We start from the raw sequence: 22,097 nt of genomic DNA, 5'->3' as shown, positions 1-22,097 counted from the left end.
CTAACAGTGAGAAAGCATCTTAGGCCATGTCTACACTACAGGATAAATTCGAATTAGCTTAAACCGATTTTATAAAACAGATATTATAAAGTCGATTGTGCGCGTCCACACTAGGCACATTAATTCGGTGGTGTGCATCCATGGTTCGATGCTAGCATCGATTTCTGGAGCGGTGCACTGTGGGTAGCTACTGTAAAATAATGAGGCCAATAATGTCGATTTGCGTCCACACTAACCCTAATCCAATATAGTAATATCGATTTTAGCATTACTCCTCTTGTTTTGTAGGAGTACAGAAATCGATTTAAAGAGCCCTTTAAATCGATATAAAGAGCAGTGTAGTGTGGACGGGTGCAGCGTTAAATCGATTTAATGCTGTTTAAATCGATTTAAACGCGTAGTGTAGACCAGGCCTTAGGCTTCTCAAGTTGTTGTGCTGGAGGCAATTAAAAAAATCCCCCTTGCTGTATACACAGTGAGAAACTCAAGAGGAACAGAGGCTGTTTCTTATTGGCTGTAAATGTTAACTCTCAGGGATGTTAGATTCCATCTCTGCGTGCTAATTGCTATGGTCTGCTAGTTAGCTCATTCATGTGACTTACAGAACAGACGGGGAGTCAATTTCGAAGGGGCTAGACTGGCAACACGAGAATGTTCCTATGCCTTCATTCCATGTTTGACTTGTAACTAATCGCTAGACATCATGCACTTTGTTGCTTTTGCAGGCCAAGTTCATTGCACACACCTGTCTAGTCCTCCCACAAGCTGATGTCTGCACTAACCAGATGCCAAGTGCATTCCCTGACATTCTGAAATTGATTGGAGGTGGAGTTCAAAAGTTATCATGTTACATCCCAACAGAGAGAAGCCGTCATGTTGAGTGTAGGATCTCACTTTGCTGGGCCAGTAGTACTAGAAGCTGGCTCTCTTTACTGCTGGTGTAGCTAGGGTTCCCAGCCCTCCCGGACTGTCCTGGGGTATCCAGAAATTAAAGATTGTCACGTGATATCTCCGGAAATATATCCAACCAAAACTGGAAACCCTAATTGTAGATCAAGCTCATTGCATGTATTGGAAGCTCCTTGCATCCCTTCATTCTGCACCACTCTCTGAAATCTTGGAACTGATCTGATGCAGTGTTCAAAACTTATACGGACAAGCGGAAAAATGCCTTGCTTTTGTTTGGCCCATCCCATCAAGCTACATTTCTCTAATACAAACTCTGAGCCAGGGTACAGTGGCAGTGAAGTAAATGGGAGTTTCACTATCAACCTCAATGGGGACAGAATGTGCCCCATCAGAAGTGTCACCATCCTACAACCTTGGTATCCCAGGACAGCCAACAAGTCCTTCCCCCTCCAATGAATGAAATCAGTTTCCCACTAAATCAGTGCTGCTGACTTAGCAGTGACAGAATTAACCTGTTGAGGAAAGATGGTTACACCCCAGAAAAATCACTGAAATCCCTTTATGTACTAAAATCTTGTTAAAGAATAAACTTGTTAAAGGAAGAAACCTCCTCTCCTGGTGCTTGAAGCAGAGTGGATTGAATTTAAATCACTCAATTATAAGCATGATTTAAATCGGCAAGCAGGAAGCCTTGATTTAAATGAATTTTAACTAAAAAATACAAATGCAAAACACAATTATCTTCCTAAAGAAAACTTGATTCTCACTGATTGGTAACCATTAAAACATGTTGATTTGCAACTAAATATAGTCTTTACACGACATTTGGTATTTTTTTGCTTACCAGGACAACACATTGTATCTACACACATTTATTTTAGCAGTCATATAGCTTAACATACATTTATTCAGATTCTTAATTTTTACTTTTTTATTATGTTAAAATTCTGAATGATACTTATCACAAGTTCAAAAATATCTAGTAAATTAGTGTCAAGCTCTATTTGGATGGAAATTGGAATTTAATAAATGTGCAGAAATGTGTTTTTTTTTTTTTTTTTAAATTAAACAAAACTACCTCAAATGTACTGGGGTGGGGGTATCAAAATATATTTTGCATTTAAAACCAACTAATTTGTTAAACAAAGGAAGTATTATATGTAGTTTGTGAACTGAAGTGATTGTTTCTGGTCATCACGTCTTTCAGGATTTTAGAACTAGTAGATCTTATGCTCTCACACCTAGTTTTTAATCATTGATTGGAAGAGGAAAAAAGCCTTCTTGCTTTTTTCAATTCCCCATTGGTTTCTTAACTTTGAAAGAACTAGTCATTGAACTAACTTAGCTGAATAAACTGAAATGAAGAAAATATTGTCTGTTGCTGTCGAAGAGGTTACTACTGACAAAAACCGGTTTAGCACTTTAAGCAGCTGGAACCAGAAGTTTGTTGGCCAGTGACCTTCCAGCAGTTCAGTGCTGACTTTCTTTAAAATTTTGGCAGAAAATATGTACAGCTTAAATTTTTTTATTTTAATAGATTAGGGTAAATTTAGGCCTTAATGTAGGTTGTCTAATTTTAATAGGTAGATTTTTTTTAAATGTATTTATTTAAATAAATCAGTTTAATCTATTTTTATCCACCTTGGCTTGAAGTAGTGAAATTGGAATATATGTATTAACTGTGCTTTCTAGGAGAGTATAGATGAGAAATGCTAGTCAGAACAGTGTGCTAGTGCAGGGGTTGGCAACCTTTTAGAAATGATGGGCCGAGTCTACATTTATTCACTCTAATTTCAGGTTTTGCGTGCCGGTCATACATTTTAACGTTTTTAGATGGTCTCTTTCTGTAAGTCTATAATATAGAACTAAACTACTGTATATAAAGTAAATAAGGTTTTTAGACTGTTTAAGCAGCTTCATTTAAAATTAAATTAAAATACAGAGCCCCCGGACCAGTGGCCAGGACCCAGGCAGCGTGAGTGCCACTGAAAATCAGCTCGCGTGCTGCCCTCGGCACCCGTGCCATAGGTTGCCTACCCCTGCGCTAGTGGATTGACCAGATAAACTTTCACTACAAAGAAAGCATTCTGCCGTGGGCAAAGGCACCTGGAACATCAGGAGCATGTTTCTTAAAGGAAATTACACAGGAAAATTTCTAGAATGTTTCTCTTACGCTGCAACCTCATAAGCAGGGTAATGTGGCTCTTCTGCTCCAGTTTTACTGGAGCCAGAGCATCTCCAGAAGAGATCCGCATTTGAAGCATTTGAGAGATTTCCCCAAGTTCAAAGTTTCCCAAAATAACTTTTGACAAAAGGAGAGATGAAATGATGCACGCTGTTTCGAGGGGGTAGGTGCAAGAGTTTTTAATCCCTCTACTGATGACACTTGTAGTCTTAATTAGCTAAAAAATGTTCACATGGGCATCAACAGCTTATCAATTACTCCACTGAGACCTGGTGCGTGTTGGGAGTTCTTGAACACAGTGCCCAGCATAGGATGGCACTCATGAACCAGCTCACACTGAAGAGAGCCGGAGTTGGCATAGGGGTAGTCCTGCAAAGGGTATCAGTCAGTTATTTTTGGTAGCAGAGTGTTCTTACTAATGTGGGGGAGGCAGAGATTAACCTGCAGATTCTCACATTAATCACATTATCTCCCCTGCATGGGATGAAAGGGCACAGAAGAGGTGGGGGAGGGACTTAATCACTACCTTAGTTTGCTAGATTCTACATCATGCTGCTTACAAAGCAACCTAATTTCCTCTCTGACAGGGTTACTGGACTAGGGAAGGGGCCGGAGGCAGTAGATGTAATATAGAATGATTTTAATAAGGCCTTTGACACAGTTCCACAGGGCATTCTCAGAAGCAACCTAGGGAAATATGGTCTAAAGGAAATGACTATAAGGTGGGTGCAGAACTGGTTGAAAGGCTGTACTCAAAGAGTCGTTATCAAGGGCTTGCTGTCACACTGGGAAGGTGCATCTAATGGGTCCTTGAAAGGTCTGGCCTGAGTCTGGTACTAGTCAGTATTTTCATTACTGCCTTGAATAACAGAGTGGAGAGGATGCTTATAAAATCTGCAGATGACACCAAGATGGGAGGCGCTGCAAGCACTCTGGAGGACAGGATTAGAATCAAATTAACCATGACACATTAAAGAATTGGTCTGAAATCAACAAGATGAAATTCAGTCAAGATAAGTGCAAAAACCTTCACTTAGGAAGGAAAAATCAAATGCACAACTACAAAATGGGGAATAACTGGCTAAGGAGTAGTACTGCTGAAAAGGATCTGGGGTTACAATGGATCACAAATTATGAGTCTACAACGTGAAGTTGTGAAAAAGGCTAATATCATGCTGGGGTTTATTAACAGGAGTGTTGTAAGTAAGACACTTGAGGTGTCCTGCTCTACTCAGCAGTGATGGGGCCTCAGTTGGAGCACTGTGTCCAATTCTAGGCACCCCTTTTTAGGAAAGATAAACTGGAGGGAGCCCAGAGGAGAGTTACAATAATGATAAAAGATTTAGAAAACCTGACCTATGAGGAAGGGTTAAAAAAACTGGGCACATTTAGTTTTGAGAAAAAGACTACTGAAGCGGGACCTGACAAGTCTTCAACTACTATGGGCTGTTAGAAGCATTAGGGCAGTTACGCTCTGGAATAGGTTTCCAGGGGAGGTTGTGGAATCCCCATCAGTGGAAGTTTTTAAGAACAGGCTGGATAAACACCTGTCACAGCTGGTCCAGGCTTACTTCATCCTGCGTCCCCCACAGCAGGTTGGCCTTGACGACCTTGTGAGCTCCCTTCCAGCCCTACATTTCTGTGATCCTTTATGGAATTTCCCCCAAACCATCCCCAGGCCCAAGCACATGAAGGAGGTTGGTGAAGCTAAAGGCTAATGAATCCAGCTCAGGCTGATAGTGAGCAAGAGTCATTACTGGCTAGTGGATGTCTGGGACCTCTGTGAAATGAGTGTGATTTTTTCAGGCCAGTTTCCTGGAGACAAGTATCCAATCACAAAAGCAACATGGCATTAATTGTAGTCATGTTGATCAGGGAAGAGATGGGATGAGCCATCCTTTCACCCCTCAAAAGGCCCCTCCAGATCAGGGTTGAGATCTTTTTGTTTAGCAATCTGGGGCTTGGTCCGTTCTGAGGATGGAGAAAATTTTTTTCCCTAAGACTGTCGGTCTAGCACTTTAAAACTGAGCTCACAAATGAAAGATAAAACAGAAGACTGCTCTTCTCCGGCCTGCAAGTTATTTGTGGGACTTCGTTCAAATGCATTAGGGCTGTTTAAGTTAATAATTTTAAATTAATGGCTTTCCTTTGCTGTTATATTTTAATACCAGATAGGACTGGACCATAGCCAACAGCTCAGCAATGAATTCACCACTGAGATAGCTTGTATAGGCTCCCACCCTGAGGATAGATGGGCAGTGGGACCAGCTGCGGGGAATTATTGAATTCCTTAGGAAAGAGGAAGACAGCAGAAAGTAGGGGAACAAGCAGCTCTAGCAGACAGCTGAAGGCAAAGCAGAGGCTGTGTACTCTTGGGGCCATATTGAACCAAACACGTGAAGTGAGCTAAGGAGGAATTTCTTATTTGGCCCTTAAAGGGATAAGGGTTTTGGGTTGGTTGCTTGCTTCCTTGCCTAGGTGTTTGTAATCCTGATATACAAGGTGTTTGCTAATCCTGCTTTGACTGGCCTATTCTAACCCCTCCTCCAACCGTACAAATCCTACAGATCCCTCCTGAGGGACTGGAAGGTAGATGGGAGAAGTAAGGAAAAACCAGCAGTCTCCCGTTGTCTGGCCACAACCCCTGATCCCTCTGAAAGGGTGCGCCTTGAAGGTCAAGAAGCTGGAGAGAGAGCGTTGGGGGAAACCAATTCCATTTTACCTTGCATTGTGGCTGGACCTTCAGCTCTGGAGTCAGTACTAGCTGGTTTGCTTTCAGAAGCCCCGTCTACAGGTTTAGCTACGTTGCTGAGGGGTGTGAAAAATTCACCCTGAGGGCTTGGCTACATTGGCACTTTACAGCGCTGCAACTTTCGTGCTCAGGGGTGTGAAAAAACACCCCCCTGAGCGCTGCAAGATACAGCGCTGTAAAGTGTCAGTGTAATCAGGGCGGCAGCGCTGGGAGTGCGGCTTCCAGCGCTGCACGTTACACCCGTAAGGGATGTGGTTTACAAGCAGTGCTGGGAGACCTCTCTCCCAGCGCTGCCGCTCTGACTACACTCACACTTCAAAGCGCTGATGCGGCAGCGCTTTGAAATTTCTAATGTAGCCAAGCCCTGCGATACATAGTTAAGCCAGCTTAAGCACCTGCATAGACATCTGTAGGTCAACAGAGGAATTTTTCCATCTACCTAGCTACTGCTTCGCAAAGGGGTGGAAATACTATGGTGACAGAAAAACCCCTTGCTGCTGTAGTAAGTGTGCACACTACAGTGGTGAAGCTGCTGCTGTGTCCCTGTAGTGTAGATGTACTGTACCAGTCTCCTGTCCTCAAACAGTCATTAAACTGCTTCTTTCCTAAAGAGACAGTGGGGACACAATCCTTGCCTCTACTCCTCTTTCTTCCTCTCCAACTCAGTTTGTGGTTGATGACTAGCAAGCCACCTTTATTAAGAGACTGGAAGTGTCGAGAGATCTCACTACTAGAATGTCAGTCGCTACTAAGGGTCCTCATTTCTGCTGCAGGGTATGCAAGGGTACCACAGGAGACCCAAAGATTGTGCTTGTCACTGCAGAGGCATCAAGACCTAAGCAATGTATTTTCGAACATGAGGAGATAGATAAGAACGGACATTTTGTTTTAAAGCAAGCAGATCGCTAAGCTTGTTTGTGAGATCCCTCCCCCTCCCTTCCCATGCATCTGGCCCTCAAGAGGTGTTTCTCCAACGGGGGTGTGTTTGGGTTAGTCTGTTTCAGCACCTAGTTCAGTAAACTGTGCTCATTAGGACTGAGGCCCATTGGAACTCTCAATTAGCTGAAGGAAACCCGGAGCAGAACACAGCTGTTAGAGTACATTGTAATTAGCAACTACCTCTTAGGCCTTAATTTCTTTACCAGCTCTCTGAGAGTGCCTCTGAAACTAGATCCACGCAGCTACAATTAGCCTCTAAAGAGAATGGGGTTCAGGTGTGACTGCTATAATTAGAGGATCAGAGACCTGACAGGGGCTACTGCTCTTACAGAAAGGACTACAGTAAGGTCGGGAGAATTTCTGGCTGAGAGATGCTGGTCAGTGCATAGACACCAGATTTCTATGTCAAGAGTTGCAAATTGGGATACAAAAAAAGCGTATGAAGAAAGACACAAGAGAAGTATTGCAGGAGTTCTCCATGGATGGACACACGGAAATGGTATCCCAGTCCATACTTTGCACAAGACAGAGGGCCTGAGGAGCAGCAAATCAGAAAGGAGATTGAATGTGTCTCTTAGCAACTTTGCATAGAAATGATAAATGGGTATCAATGGATTGCATGCTGTGAAGCAGAAGAAAAACTGCCACCTCACTTAATCATAATGTGATCTGGTGAACAGCCAACTAGTCACCAGAGAATAGTAAAGACACTCAACGGACAAACTCCAGGGGAGAAGTGAACCTCTCCACTCGTTTCTCAGAATTAAGATGGTAGTTGTGATTGATCTCTGAACAAAACTATTGCCAAGCTTAAAATGAACACAGGTTTTGTCAAAGTTAGGCCTCAAACTTCCGCTTTGCAGAGGTGAAAAGGGCAAGATTTGCAGACATAAGCTAAGACTTGTGGTCAAAACACACGCAACCAGATAACACATTATGCTAACTCCTATAAAGTGAGATAAGTTGTGACCCCAGGCACAGCTTGTCTAACCCACATTTAAAACAACTGGCTACAAGGATATAAGTAAGCATAAATTATACAGCCCAAACGACAACGCTAACCACTTTAAAGATTTGGCTGACCCTAACTGGTTGGCCTGTTTTAAGACACGGCTGACAGATCAGATAAAAAGTACGAAGGTACGGAACCATGTGTATGTCTGTCATAAGGGAAACCTGACCCACCCCTCTGACTGAAGGGACATGCACTTTTCGACACTTTATACCTGGACAGTGTGGAAAACGGCCGACTGAAGGGTAACGTATTTTCGGACGAATGCAGGGTAAGTTTATGGAGTAAAGAAGTGTGGTTGCTCAAGCTGAATTGATCAAGTTGTATCGATACTATAGTGTTGTTAATAGTAGTCACTAGTTGATGAATAATAACTTTACATGTACTTGTCTTCAGTATAACTTTCCATTTATATTCATCCTTATTCAGTGTTGGTCTTTTTTCTTGCTTTTCTTATTTTATCTGTGTTGCCTTTATAGTCAAAAGTCATTAAAAACCTTTTCTGAGGAATAATCAGTAGTTTTAATTTTTCTTATATGGGCACTACTCAACCTCATTACATCTGTGTTGGGTGGTGGGAAGAAGCAATCACCCAGGGCCCAATTAAGGTCCTGATGCGTGTTGCCCTCTTCCTTCATCTCCGCAGCAGTTAGAGGCTGAAAGAAGAGGTAGTGCAAGGAGTGGGCTAGTCTGCTGGAATAAGTCAGTTTCAGAGAAACACAACCTCTGCTGGGCACTGAAATCCCATCAAACCATTACCTGCCCCCTACTCCACACACACTCCAGCCTGAGAAGTATTCTATACAGTCAGACCACTCTTCACATTCATTTGTAATGTTAGCAAAAGCCAGAGCAGCTCCGCCACTGGCTCATTCGCTTACCTAGCCCCTCTCACTGCTGTGCTAGTCAAAGGCTAGAAGCTACACCTGAGCTCCAGTATAAGCCCTCCTGATGAGAGTAGAATGCGATCTCTGCTACTGCTATGGCTGAACAACACCTTTTTAAAAGTAGACTCTCAGACCTGTGAAATCCACAGATTTATGTGGCTTGCCTTGAAATTTGCTGTGCCTCAGAAGGCTTCAGATAGGCTTGGTGGTCCGAATTTGGGGGTCATTTGAACGAAGGGTCCCTAAGATACTCAACCCCCCTTCCATTTTATTGCGCTCAGTTGCTCATCTAGTGCATGGCACCCCCTGACCCTTTCAGGAGGTGCTACTGGAAAAGTTATCGATCTGAGATCTCCACAATGACATATGCCCAAAAATAACAAGCCAACGAGACTAGGACAAGAGGGTTTCCAGGCAGCTTGCTGTTACAGTGCCTGTGTGGCTCAAGGGGACATGCTGTGGACAATGAACCTGAGACATCCATGCATGCTGTAAGTGTGACCCTTCCCCTGGCAGAAGTCTGTGAATGATCAGTGGGCATGGTTCTATCATCTACCTGTTAAGGGGGTTTAATATTGTGTGCAATGCATCTTGAGTAGTTCAGCTAATTTAGAAGGGCCTCTAAGTACTTTCTGAAAGATTAATTACATGTGTTCTATGCAACTGTGAGAATGATTGCTGGATCTGTGGCTACTCTTCCACCTGCAGCATTATTAAAGGAGAGTGCTAGCACTGATTAAGGAGGATGAAACAATGATCCCGTAGTTACCCAAACTCACTCAGCACCTAACCTTTTCCAAGTCAAAGTTCCCTAAGTGCCTGTGTTTCTGCCTCTGAGCACACGCACGGATGCCTCCCCCTAGGTGACTAGACACCTATTTCCTGCCTAAGTCCCAGAGTGATGAATGAATTACAAGACAACAGGCATTCAACTGCCTAAGTCACATGCTCAGAGGCCATCTACCAGAGTATGTCCCCTTCGAAATCTATCTGGATGAGGAGGTGGTGGTGAGAGTGAGGCTCACTTCAGAAAGAACAAGAGTTTCCCACCTCTCGGGAGAGTTTGCTAGCCCTTGAGCTATGGGATATTCTGCTGTGGGGTTCCCCCAAGTCTCTCCCATAGAAGCTATTGCACTCTGGGTAGGTAACGAGAGTGGTTAGAGCAGGGGTACTGGGCCAGGATTCCCCACCTCCCATGTGGGTGCCCTAAACCCTGGACGAGAGAGAGAGAATGGGAATGGCTGTCTCTGGACTATGATAGTCACTGGGTCAGAGAGAGGGAATAACTGCAGCCCAGTAGTTAGGATGCCTACCTGGGAGGCGGGAGGCCCTGGGCCCAGTCATCCTGGGTGCTGGAACAGTGCAAGCAAGGGTGGAATGGAAAGGAGGGAGGGTCAGAACTATGTGGGGGGGCTCCACATGACCTCTCCCCCTCATAAAACCCTCCAATTATAGGTCCTTGCATGGCCCCCATTACTGTAGAACTTCAGTCTCATTAATGTAGTTACCCTCAGTACTCCTCGGGCCAGTGTTGTTCTCAGTTTTACAGATGGAGAACTGAAAGCCATACAGGAAGTCCATTGCAGAGCAGGAATTAAATCCAGGTCTCCCACGTCCCAGCTGCCTCCTCCAATTTCTGTCCTTCCCTTCAAAAGATGTCCCCATTAACTCCATGCTTTCCCCAGCTCCTCTACCTGGGGGTCCCATGCTGATGCCCGCCTCTCCATGGGGAGGATAGTGCTGGACAGGCAGACACTGCAGATGATACAGAGGCACTGAAGGTACCAACGCCCAGCCAGTGCATTCTGTGGCCAGGCTAATATTAGCTTAGAAGCCTGAGGCAGTGCAGGGAGAAGAGCTGGGTGTTGAGAAACTTTTTTAAAAAGAACAATTACATGACTAAGAGTTTAAGCCAGGGTTCAGGTTACCCCGTGGTGCCTTATGCCCTTCCCTAATGTGGAGAGGGGCTACAAGAAGACCTCTGAAAACCAGGATATACAGTTGATAAACAGCACTGCAACCTTAACTCTGCCCCTCTGGAGCTGGCAACAACCACTGGAAATTATCTGCATGCACTTCTGCTGCATTCACTGTGCTATAGCTCTACTGAACGGTGGAGGAATTGCTAGAGCAGCCTGACAGAGCTGTGACTGTGATAGGTGATCTAGGGAGTCTGAGGCCCTCTCCCTCCTCACCATGTGTGTGAGCCAAGGACAGAAGTGTCCGAGTATCTTTAGGGATGCAATGTCTCATTTCAGTGCTGCACAGGGTCTTCTTGCCACGGGGATTGTCAGCAGTGAGGTGGGACAGGAGTGAACTGTGGGTTTAAATGATTGTCAAGTGAAAGCACAGCGCTGGAGGGAATGCTGTCCGTGAGGGCGAAGGGCTTGTAAAATGTGGTTGTTGCTGTGGAGCAGGCACAGTGATTGTGGTGTAGGCAGCTCTTGTCCAGTATATCTCAGCTAAACACAAGTTTTACTGTAGCACAGGGAAGGTGTTAGACTTGGTCCTATAGTGCTCACATAGCCTACTCCCTGTGTGTTCTACACTAGCTGCAACAGCAGGGCACCAGCAGGTGTGTTACGGGAATATTACAGCATCACTCAGGGGACAAGGGTCAGATTGTAGGGGAGTGGTTTTTAGCTCTATATTTCCTGTTTCCTGAGGGTTAAGTGTAGCCACTCTCCCCCTTGCGGAAGGGCTCAGGGCACTACCTGGCAACCTGAAACTGTCTGGACATGTGGAAGTTGTGTAATACCCAGTGCTGGCAACTCTGTACAGCCCTCTGACCCCACTACAACTGTTCTAAAATCACTTTCCATTCGCAAAGAGGAGCAGCTCTTGAAGTTTCGGGAGAGCATTAATCAGGATGTTTATAGCTTCTGGAAGGTAGTTATGCAAGATCACTCTAAGGGGACCAAAGTCTCAGTTATCAGCACAGCACAGGAGAGATGTTGCCTTTACTCATCTTATGATCTGCTTATTTCTATAGTTAAGGTTACTAGAACCACTGTGATGAGAAACAAACCAAAAATCGATGAGATCTTACTTGTGTGTGCTCGTCCCCCCACCACCACTCACGTGAACAGAGTAAGATCTCTAGACAACTCATCCCCACCAGAGTGCCCCAGGTTCCTGGCTGTATAAATAGTTAACTATGTCCAATACTAAAAACCGATGTCCAAATATAAACCACCTGCCTAACCTGTAACCATAAGGGGTGGTTTGCTGCCACAGTTAACACCGGGCGAGGGAAGCCCGCCGCATACATATGCCACAGTGGCCATAACATTAGAACGCAGTGCACAGCTGGGAAAAGGGAAACTGATGCCACTGGCTGATCAAGCAGGACATTCATTCACCGGAACACAACAGGATGATAACTGCAGAGTGAACAAGGAAGGAAATCCTGTGCGTCCCAGGAACTGGCTGGGCTGCTTCTGCCCCTTTAGTGTTGCTCTGCACCAAGGAGCATGGCAAAATTACAAGGGCAGAATCAGACCTACAAGATGGAATCAACATTAATGCTGATGGTTACTTACAAGTAATATTATCCAACCACTTCCATGCTTACAGTCAGCCTCCCCCCTTGAGGCATGGAGAGGTTAAGTACTTGCTAATGTGTAATGCAGGTGCGGTAACAATGCTAAACACCTACAGGAATCAAGGGATTAACCTGAGGTCACCTACCAGGATCAAACAGCTCAGTTTCTGGTTGTACTAGAATGACTTCTGTATCACATACCGAAAGGGAAAGGTTGTATAAAGCGTGCATAAGATCTTAGCTCACAGTGACAGCACCCTCTAGAAGCAGGGGTCCTGTGAAAGTCTTACCCCTTGTGTCTACTCAAATGAGGAGAAAAAAACATTCCTTTTATGTCAGTGAAAGATGAACATAAACATTGCAGGGAATACCTGCTACTCTTACAGAGTAAGTCTCAGGGTGTGTGGAGTCAGGAGCAACAACTGGGACAGTCTGAATAACCACATGGGACAGACAGCTCGGGGATACTCAGCCAGGCTGGTAAAACCAGTAGGAAGATCACCTTCACTGTCTCCAGCTTATTGGTTCTGGCTGGCTTCAGCAGAACAGCAGGAAACCATAAATACTGGTTAAATATAAAATCTGCTGCATGGCAGATCTGGAATGTCTGTAGCATAAGCGTAGAGACATAAGCCCTCTTGGACCTTGAGAAGCCAGAAGTGGCCAGTGCAATACCAAGAATGGGCAAGCTCTGGCTGGCAGCATTGTGTGCTAAGTTAGGACATGAACTTTAGTTAAAGTCTGAAGTCTCGCCATTTAACTCCTCAAACAGAAATGAGAGGCCTTGTTCTGAATGGCACATACAGCAATTCAAGAAACAAGGTCCATAAGGGTCAAAGTTACACTTGCTGTGGGAACTGACTTGTGGTTAAATGCTCAAGTGCTGGGGCATTAATGCTGACCTCAGGTACTGATTTGTTCATTCTGAGCTTCTCAGGCAGTTTCTGACTTAAGCAGTGGGAATGTTACACTAAAGCTCAACAAGAATGAAAGGGGCCTGTTGTGGATTGGAAGGTGTGAATGCTGTTTAAAAAACCATGCATGTAAGAGCACTGCTGCACAGTGAAGGAACCAGAGAAATTCTTCCCCCTTGTGTAACATGATGCGCCAAGTCTACAATGAACATATTGCTGGCACTCAGCTCAGCTACTGGGGACAAGCAAAGCATGGCCACTGTGGCACAGTCAATTTAGTTACACGAGTGGTAACCACCTCTGCTGCAGCTCAATCACTAAAGGAAACATTTGGTGAAGATGAACTGCTGGCTCCATCCATGGATAGGGAAGGAGGGAATCTGAACAGACAGCTAGGGTCTTACATAAACAGCTGCAGAGTAGGACTGTCCTCTCTCTGTTTATTATCCCTGCATTTACTATTCTGCAGATATGTGCAGAATGGATTTTCCCCAGAGGGCACTGCACATAACTCAGCAGCATAGTGTTAACAGAGCATGAGTGATCACAGATGGCAACAGCAGAGGCAAAACATGGACCACTCGGGAGATGCATGATGCTGGGTGCTTTAACAATAGTATATCCCCAACCCCCACGGGACGAAAACATCCACCTCTTCCCTTAAAACCAAGAGGTGAAGTATGCTATTCTAGTAGCACCTAGTCACACCGGAACAAGGAAGGATCAGTTATCACTAAAGTCCATTTCAAGGGTTCACAATTCTGCTCATTCATTCTTAACCCCCTACCTCAACCCCACCAGGAACCTGCATTATACACAGCCAATGATCCACCAGCCTGTGCACTACAGCAGTCCCACCATTCAGTCACTCACTGTGATGGACGTTTTATCACATACATGGTACTAGAGGGCGAGTATCTAGAGCAAAGTCTCAACTAAGGGTGTCTTTGCTTTCCTGGGTAAAGTCACATCCTCACCACCAAAAAATAAAAAAATTAGTTTCTCACAGCAGCTTTTCAGCTGAGAAAAGCAGCTGCCGATTGATGCTGGTAAGAAATGCCCCAAATAACCTACTTGTCTGGGCAAATTCCAAACTGGTGCCTAGAGAAAGGGGACAGAGAGCACATCTTTATTACATCATCTCTGGAATGCTCACTTCAGGTCAAGGCACATCAATAGCAGCGAGGAAATTAGGAGCCAAGGCTGCCAAAGTGTCCTTAACTCATCCTGTTGTACATGCACATTACTGCAGAGGCCTGTCTCTACTCTACGGGTTGATCTTACCACATGTTGCACAACTTCACCGTGAGGGGCGGGAAACAGTGACATGCGCCAAGGCAGCTCCAATTTGTAATTTCCTTTAATATCTAATTTGAGTCTGAGCTCCTCAGTCTCCTGAGCACAACAAGCAGAACAGGTGGGCTAAGTTCCAGTTTAGTCATTTTCCCACTAATGAAGTGTCACAAATCTCTCCTGATCAGCATTATACAGAGAGCACTGCAGGAGCTTTTGACAGACCAAGGTTCTCCAAAGGCAAGTTTTACTTTCATCTCCCAGATCTGCAATTTTCCAGTTTCATCCTGGTTGTCTGGCTGGGAGAGCCCCTAGTAACTGCTTCTGTTTCTAAGTGGCTTTGCCACAAATAAATACTTCCCAGTTACTGAGGACACCAGCTCAATGTAACCTCATCCCCAAGTTCTACAGCTCTGACAGACTAGACTTTTGGCTACTGGAGTCCTTTAGGTTCTGAATACAGCAGTGGCAAAAGCAAATGAAAGCTTCACTTCCTCCTTGAATTTTGGAGTTCCTAGATGTGGTTTAGGGAACTGAGCCTAGAAGGAAAGTGGTTCCATTTAAACTGAGCTGGGAGCAATCTGTTAAAATACAACAATTCTGTAAACTTTCGGCCTGTGAATGCTTATATCACCCAACCGTGCCAAATACAGGAACACGTGCCTGGCATTGCACAAGTATGATTCACACTCAGAGGAACTCCTTTATTTGACTGGGAAGTCAAAATGAAACAAGACCAATTACATTCCTTCCAGGTGAAGCAGGATTGTGCATGTTGAAAACTCACCTGTCACTTTGCCCAGTGTATTCCTAAGCAGTTTGTACAGCTGTTTTACCTCTTCAAATTCAAGAGGGGTGTTATCAGTCCAGTACATTATATTGGGGCGGGAATGGGTACGCAGAGCCCAGCCGATCTGATGTTCACTCTTCCAGCTTCGGGATTGTCTAAACTAGGCTCAGTCTGATTGCAACCATTGAGCAGAGGAGGATGTGGAAAGGAGGATGAAGTAGCTGAGTAAAACTGTATTGCATCGAAAAGATAGCTAGTGAGTAGAATATGGCACCTTATCATGGGAAGGCCTCTGTGGTCACCTCAAGTGGCCTCTGAGCACAGTGATGAGCTTCACTTTTGTATAAACAGAAGAAAATTGCTATATTACATGCAAAAACCACAATTAAGAGAACATTAAGGCTGCAAAGGGAAGCACTCTAGTTATCGACAAGGCTGCTGGTGAAGCCTTCTGTCCCCTCGTGTACACATGATACAAGGATACTATTCTTCTCCTGCAGGATCCTCCCCCTCTTATTGGTCAGTGCACAGGGAATGAGCCAGCAGGAAAGTTTCTGTCCCAGTTGTTTGAGTGGTCCCTTGCCTCACCACACACTAGCCAGCTCGGTCAGTGAGTGAGTGTGGTAGGGGTCCTCTCAGGCAACTTAGACTTGTGTTAGACGTTTCCAACACAGGGTTTGGAGAACATTAGACAGGGCTGCTGCTAGTTCCGTTTTCCATCTCCTTTTTATGATTTTTTGTTTAAATAAAGGTGGTTGAAAGCCTCAGGAAGTAGTTCTTACATGAGTCAGTGGATAAACAGCTCTAAGAATATAAAAGGCTCCACTGTGCCATTACACAGTACAGCCAATAAGTGGGATGGTGCAATAGGTGGAGAAAAGAGTTGCAGAAAAACTGCAGAACACTTACCCAATTGCAAAGCGCACTAATGCTTTGCCCTGAATTTAAGCAGCACATGTAACCTGGTCCATTCTGGTTTCAAGCTCAAAGGCATCAGGTCGGTCCTGTGGGTTAGCAGCTAACATGTCTTTCAAGAGTTGCTTGATTCCCTCAGACATGGAAGTCCTGCGTTTCTGGGGGATATGTAACTCCATCTTTGGGTTTTCTAGCAGTGCTTCCCCAACGGGCACAATCTCTGTGCCCTGCTTGATGTAGGTCCCCAGTAGCTCTTTCTTGGTCTCTGCATCGATGAAAGTTATCCTCTCAATCATGGCCCAGATGATGATGCCCAGGGCAAAGATGTCTGCCTTGGCTGTGTAGTGTCCCTCCCAGACCTCAGGAGCCATGTAGAAGTCAGAGCCGCAGGCTGAAGACAGCCAGTACTTGTTCACATTCACATTTTTGTTATCATTCCCACCTTCCTTGCCCCGAGCCGTCAGGCCAGCACAGACCTTGCTGAGTCCGAAGTCTGCCACCTTGAGAACCGGGGTGCCAGACCTCTCGGTGATCAAGATGTTGTCTGGCTTCAGGTCCCTGTGCACAATATGGTTCTTGTGCAGGAAGGCAATTGCGCTGGTTAGCTGTAGCATGAAACTCTTGTTAGTGGCTGGGTCCGGTCGCCGCGAGAGCACGTACTGATTCAGATCTCCCCCTTCGCAGAACTCCATGACGAACCAGAGATAACAGGGCTCCTCAGCATAGCCCAAGATTCTCTCACCTTACAAAAGAAAGAAAGAGGCATGGTAATGGCAGCCACAGCAAGAGGTTAGCAACGGTAAGGACAGTTATGTTTTAAATGCAGCGGAAAGTCCTGATGAGTCTAGCCAGAGCCGCCCTCACGAGGACATGCTGGTGATCACTACTGCTAAGTGTGTCATTTGTAAGTTATGCAGAAGGCTGCAGACTGGCTGACTGACACCCTCATCTCTATAGTTTAACTGCTTTGGTGTCCTGTGGAATGAGGGGGCTATAGAATATTTTTCATTTCCTATCACAGTCACAACTGTACCCGAGACACCAGCTTAAAGGATGGTTTGCTTTAAAAGTTGTTCTACAAGTGGCTCTGAGAAAAGGTAAACATGGACCCATCCTCCGTAGTTTCTACAGAGCTCAGATTGCAAGTGAACAGTTTTACTATCAGTCCTGCAGGGTCCACCTGGAATCTAAAAACCAAGCCATGTTCTTCAGCTTCTGCATTTACCACCAATAAGATTCTGCAGTTAAAATTTTCGGCCTTGCTGATGATATAGGAATCAGAAGAGAATCAAGCTTGCTCTCCTATAGGGTTTCTTCTGCTGCGGTGACTGGCACCACTAAGGACTGTCCTACTCTTAAGTTTTACTGGCAAAACTCCACTGGTAAGTATCAGAGGGGTATCTGCGTTAGTCTGTATCCACAAAAACAACGAGGAGTCTGGTGGCACCTTAAAGACTAACAGCTTTATTTGGGCATGAGCTTTCATGGGTAAAAAACCATTTCTTCAGCTTATGCCCAAATAAATCTGTTAGTCTTTAAGGTGCCACTGGACTCCTCGTTGTTTCTATTGGTAAGGGGTATGTTTTTTTGCTAACATAGGTGAATATTGGTAAAAGCCTCATGTATATATAGTTATACCAGAACAAAGCCTACTGATTACCATTAGAGATTATTTGGGATGATATCTGTGCCTACAGCTGTATTCCCAGCAGGGAGGGGAGGAATCTTGAACTGTTTGCCTTCTAGCAAATAGCACTTCCTGAATATAGTGAACTCACATGATGCAGGAGAGAAGATGGAAGTTGACCTTGGTTATACACACAGAAGCTGTTAGTGCAACTTATTTGCTCATGAAATGTAATTCTCAACATTTTATCATAAACCCAGAGTACTCAACTTGATTGCCTCTATTTTTTCTATCAAATCACATGGGCAGAGTTGAAAAGTTAAAACGTGTTAAATGACTCCACCCTCCAGCAAATAAACATTCTAGCACAGACTCCAGAGAACCCGTGGGAAAGAAACTAGGATTTCCAATGGCTGATAAAGCCAAAGAACACCAAACAAGCCAAGTCATCAGGTCTTTAATGGCCAGTGATTGGTATGGGTAGGTGGAGAGAAATATTGGCTATTTGCATAAACAGTCTGTAACCATGACTACTGCCATGGAAATTAGAAAAGGAGAATCTGGCTACACCTCCCTGTCCTATGTGAATAATAAATAATATAGGAGATTACCAATCTCCTAGAACTGGAAGGGACTGAAAGGTCATTGAGTCCAGCCCCCTGCATCACTAGCAGGACCAAGTATTGATTTTTGCCCCAGATCCCTGAATGGCCCCCCCCAAGGATTGAACTCACAACCCTGGGTTTAGCAGGCCAATGCTCAAACCACTGTGCTATCCCTCCCCAGCACTGAAAGTTAGATCATAGGGAGGAGTGGGAAAGAGACCATTTAAACCACCAGTTCCCAACCAGGGGTCCAAGGCCCTCAGGTTTCAGGGGGTCCACCAAACAGGGCCACCATCAGTCACTGGAGCTCAGGGCAGAAAGCTAAAACCGTGTCACCCAGAGCTGAACCTGAAGTCTGAGCAATTTAGTTTTGTGGGACCACCACCTGTGGTATGAGGCCCTGGGCAATTGCCCTGCTTCCTACCCTGCCAATGCTGGCCCTGGCTTTTATATGCAGAGAAACAGTTGTTATGGCACGGGTGGGCTGTAGAGTTTTTATAGCATTGGGGGGCGGAGGGGCTCAGAAAGAAAAACATTGAGAACCCCAGCTTTAAACAAGCCATCAGAAAGTAGGGTGCTGGTGGCCAAATCAAGGCTCCTAATAAAAGTACTGTAAAGAGGGAATCCCTCCAAGCTACAGTCTCTGTGGCAAACAGTCTGTTTGGGGAAGGAAGGGTTATTTGTTTCTGGAGATGAAAACTCAGAACAGGAAAACAGCATCCACTGTCTGAGCCGCCCTTGGTGAGAGAGTGGGAAAAGGACATGACAGAATGGAAAACCAAAGACAGAACTACTGGTCTTGGGAACAAAAATGTTTGCACAGTGAAAACAGTTACATGCACTTAGTTTATATTTTATTAACTCAGCTTAATTAAAACCCTGACAACACCTCCTTAAGACACCAGGGTTTGTGTATACCCTTCAGTCAGTGCTGCTCCAGCCCTCTGCAGGAAGATTTTGGGTGGGATGGCTATTCCTGTTCTGGTAATAACTCTGAACAGCTGTTCTACGAGTTGTGTATTCCATGCATGAGGACGTATGGACTCTGCTTATAACAGCCATGTCACACCCCTTGTGTGCATGTCATACAGAAGTAGGAGTGCAGGTGGTACCAGGCTATAGGGCACATGTGGGAATGCAAAAGCATTCCGATTCTAGTGGCGGTGATAGCACCTTTCTACAAGTGTGACCTGTGTGGTGGTGGCCAAGCTCAGTAACAAAGCCAGTCAGTTTCCAACCGGCTGAAATATTGGCTTAGCAATGAAGAAAAAGCCTTCAGTTTTTAAGAGCAAAGTGAGGAGTGTTGAGTTTTGAAGCACATTCTCTGCCACTGGACTCCCACAAGCCAAGCGCTCTCGTGTCAAGACAGCTGCACCAACATAACAGGCCAAGTACAGGGCTAGTAACTGGGGGTGGGACACTGACCTACCAGGTCTAGGCCAGGAGCACTATTTATTCCCTTACTTATTTTCTGGGTTATAGAAAGTATTTTAATTTGTTAAATCACCTTGCTGCTGTCAGAACAAAGAGCCTCCATTTAAAGAGCTGACAGAGTAGCTAAAATGGAATTTCTGAAAGTGAAATTAAGTGACCAAGAACAATGAAAAGTTTAGACAATAGGTGTGATTAGAGCTGGGAAAAAAGCAGCTCTTTGCACCCGAGCCCGGGCCAGATGGGGACCAAAATGACCTTCAGCGTAATTTAGGAAAGTCCTTAGTATGCTTTGGGTTATGCTGGTTGCAGTGATCCCATAGGCTTTCCTTAGCCCTCCCCTCTGGCATGTCCCTTTACTCACACACCAGGGAGTAAGTGGCATAGAACTGGCAATGGCAACTACCTCCCCTATATCAGGGCCAATCCCCTACTGATCCTTCAGGGCTGCTTTCAAGCGATTTTGTGCTATTGAGACAGTGCAAGTCAGCTGGAACCAACGCAGAGAAACTGGCCCAATAGTTGCAATAAGTGACAACTAATGTTACACTCAGGTTGCATGTGCACACTCACACAACTGTGGCGGCGGGTCTGAAGACTGCATGTAGCAGAGTTTTGAAGAGGGTGCTCGTTGGCACTCGTGTGGTGAGGACGAGGTGACGATTTGTGTGGGACCATAAACCACACTGAGACTATTAATAGGAATCCTATACATACAGGATAGAACATTGCCCTTGGGTAGGAATTTAGCATTTGAAATTCTGCTAATTATCCAGTCTCCTATTTTGACTTATGCGGGAATGCTACACACCAACAGCAGCAAGAGCAGACACCTTGCAGTAGGTTTAGTTGGAAAAGCAACACGGGTCACCAGCCCCTTCTATTCCTGCATTTGCCTTCATCCTCCCCTTGATCTTTGCCCTTTCTTTATTTGCACTCTATGGCTTTTGGGGTGATTTGTTAGCCACTCTCTTCTCCTCTCTCCCCCCACACCCATTGTTGGGGTCCTTCCCTTTTTTGTCTCTGAAGGGTGCATAGAAGGACTGAGTTCATTAGTTTTCCTCAGCAGTTTTTGAACTTAGCATAGAGAAAATTACTGGGAACAGTCTCCTTCTGCCTCTGGGTTTTTACTAGGGTGACCAGACAGCAAATGTGAAAAATTGGGATGGGGTACGGGGTAATAGGAGCCTATATAAGAAAAAGATCCAAAAATTGGGACTGTCCCTATAAAATTGGGACATCTGGTCTCCCTACATTATACACACACAACAGGCAGCAAAGGGAGACTAAGAGAAAAGACAACTGATTTACATCATGGATCAGTCTCAGAACTTGTCTGAGTGTTTACATAAAGGCCCACTGATTTCAAGGACATTGCACTCTAGTCTAGGTGGTGTAGGATGGATAATGTGCACTAACCCCTTCATTGCTGCAGTGACATTCCCCTGAAACACCTATTGGAACCTCAGCGTTTCAAAGTAACTTAATTTAGTCAAATCACTGAGCAAATTTAACAGCTCTCAAACTGGTGTCCCTTTCGCCATTGTTGAAATTAGATGTAATCTTAAAATACACTTGTTAGCTGTTAAGATTCATATGCCAAACAGCTATGGCTAGCACACTGCACTGAAAAGAGATGGCTACGGACACTAGTATAAGCCCGTGGCATCTGAAACTAACAGGCTATGCACTGCTATGTTGTAACCAGTGTACAGGCCACGGAGTCATGGACACTGTAGAAGTATTTTGAGAGCTATGGCACGGAATCCAGGCTGCTGCGCTGCCAGTCTGTTGCATGTTAGGACAGTGCTTACTAGCACGTCAGCTATCTATGTTCAGTTTCTCTCTGGTAAGCTAGTTCTGTACCTTGACACCATTAGCTAGAACAGCCCATAGGGCATGTGGTCGAACATGAGCCCTGAACATGTGTATGTATGAAGGCTTTGCCAATGTGTGTACTTCCCTCTCACTGGTCCCTCAATTGAGACTAATGGAACTCCAAGCCAGGTGCTCAGCTTCAGCTGTATTTTGCTTTAACCAGAGATGCTGAATAATGAATTTTGGATCATAAATGACATTCACTCTGCAAAAGAATCTGAACCCTGCAGTCTAGCGGTCTGTTACTTGAGACTCATCCAAAATGAGGAGTACGAGTTAATCCCCACCTCCTGAACCTCGGCACATTGGCACAATATCTGTGCATGCCTGTAAATAGCCCGGCTGAGGTCACGCAGAATGGCACAGCAGGGATTCTAAGTGCTGGGCATATGGGCCAGAACACTGTTGGTAGTGGG

At 45.0% G+C, this 22,097-nt stretch overlaps 1 protein-coding gene across 1 annotated transcript in view; it reads right to left on the bottom strand.

Moving 5' to 3' along the window:
• The window catches only part of STK35 (serine/threonine kinase 35), a 32,705-nt gene that overhangs the window by 6,376 nt on the left and 4,232 nt on the right, over positions 1-22,097 (bottom strand). Inside the window, 1 exon segment of the mRNA XM_075072422.1 lies at positions 16,135-16,882. Coding sequence (XP_074928523.1) covers positions 16,170-16,882 — 713 coding nt within the window. The 3' untranslated portion in view covers positions 16,135-16,169.

The sequence above is a fragment of the Chelonoidis abingdonii genome, chromosome 14 (genome assembly GCF_003597395.2).
Source record: "Chelonoidis abingdonii isolate Lonesome George chromosome 14, CheloAbing_2.0, whole genome shotgun sequence".
In the NCBI taxonomy this organism is placed as follows: Eukaryota; Metazoa; Chordata; order Testudines; family Testudinidae; genus Chelonoidis; species Chelonoidis abingdonii.
This window is presented reverse-complemented; position numbering and strand designations above follow the sequence as displayed.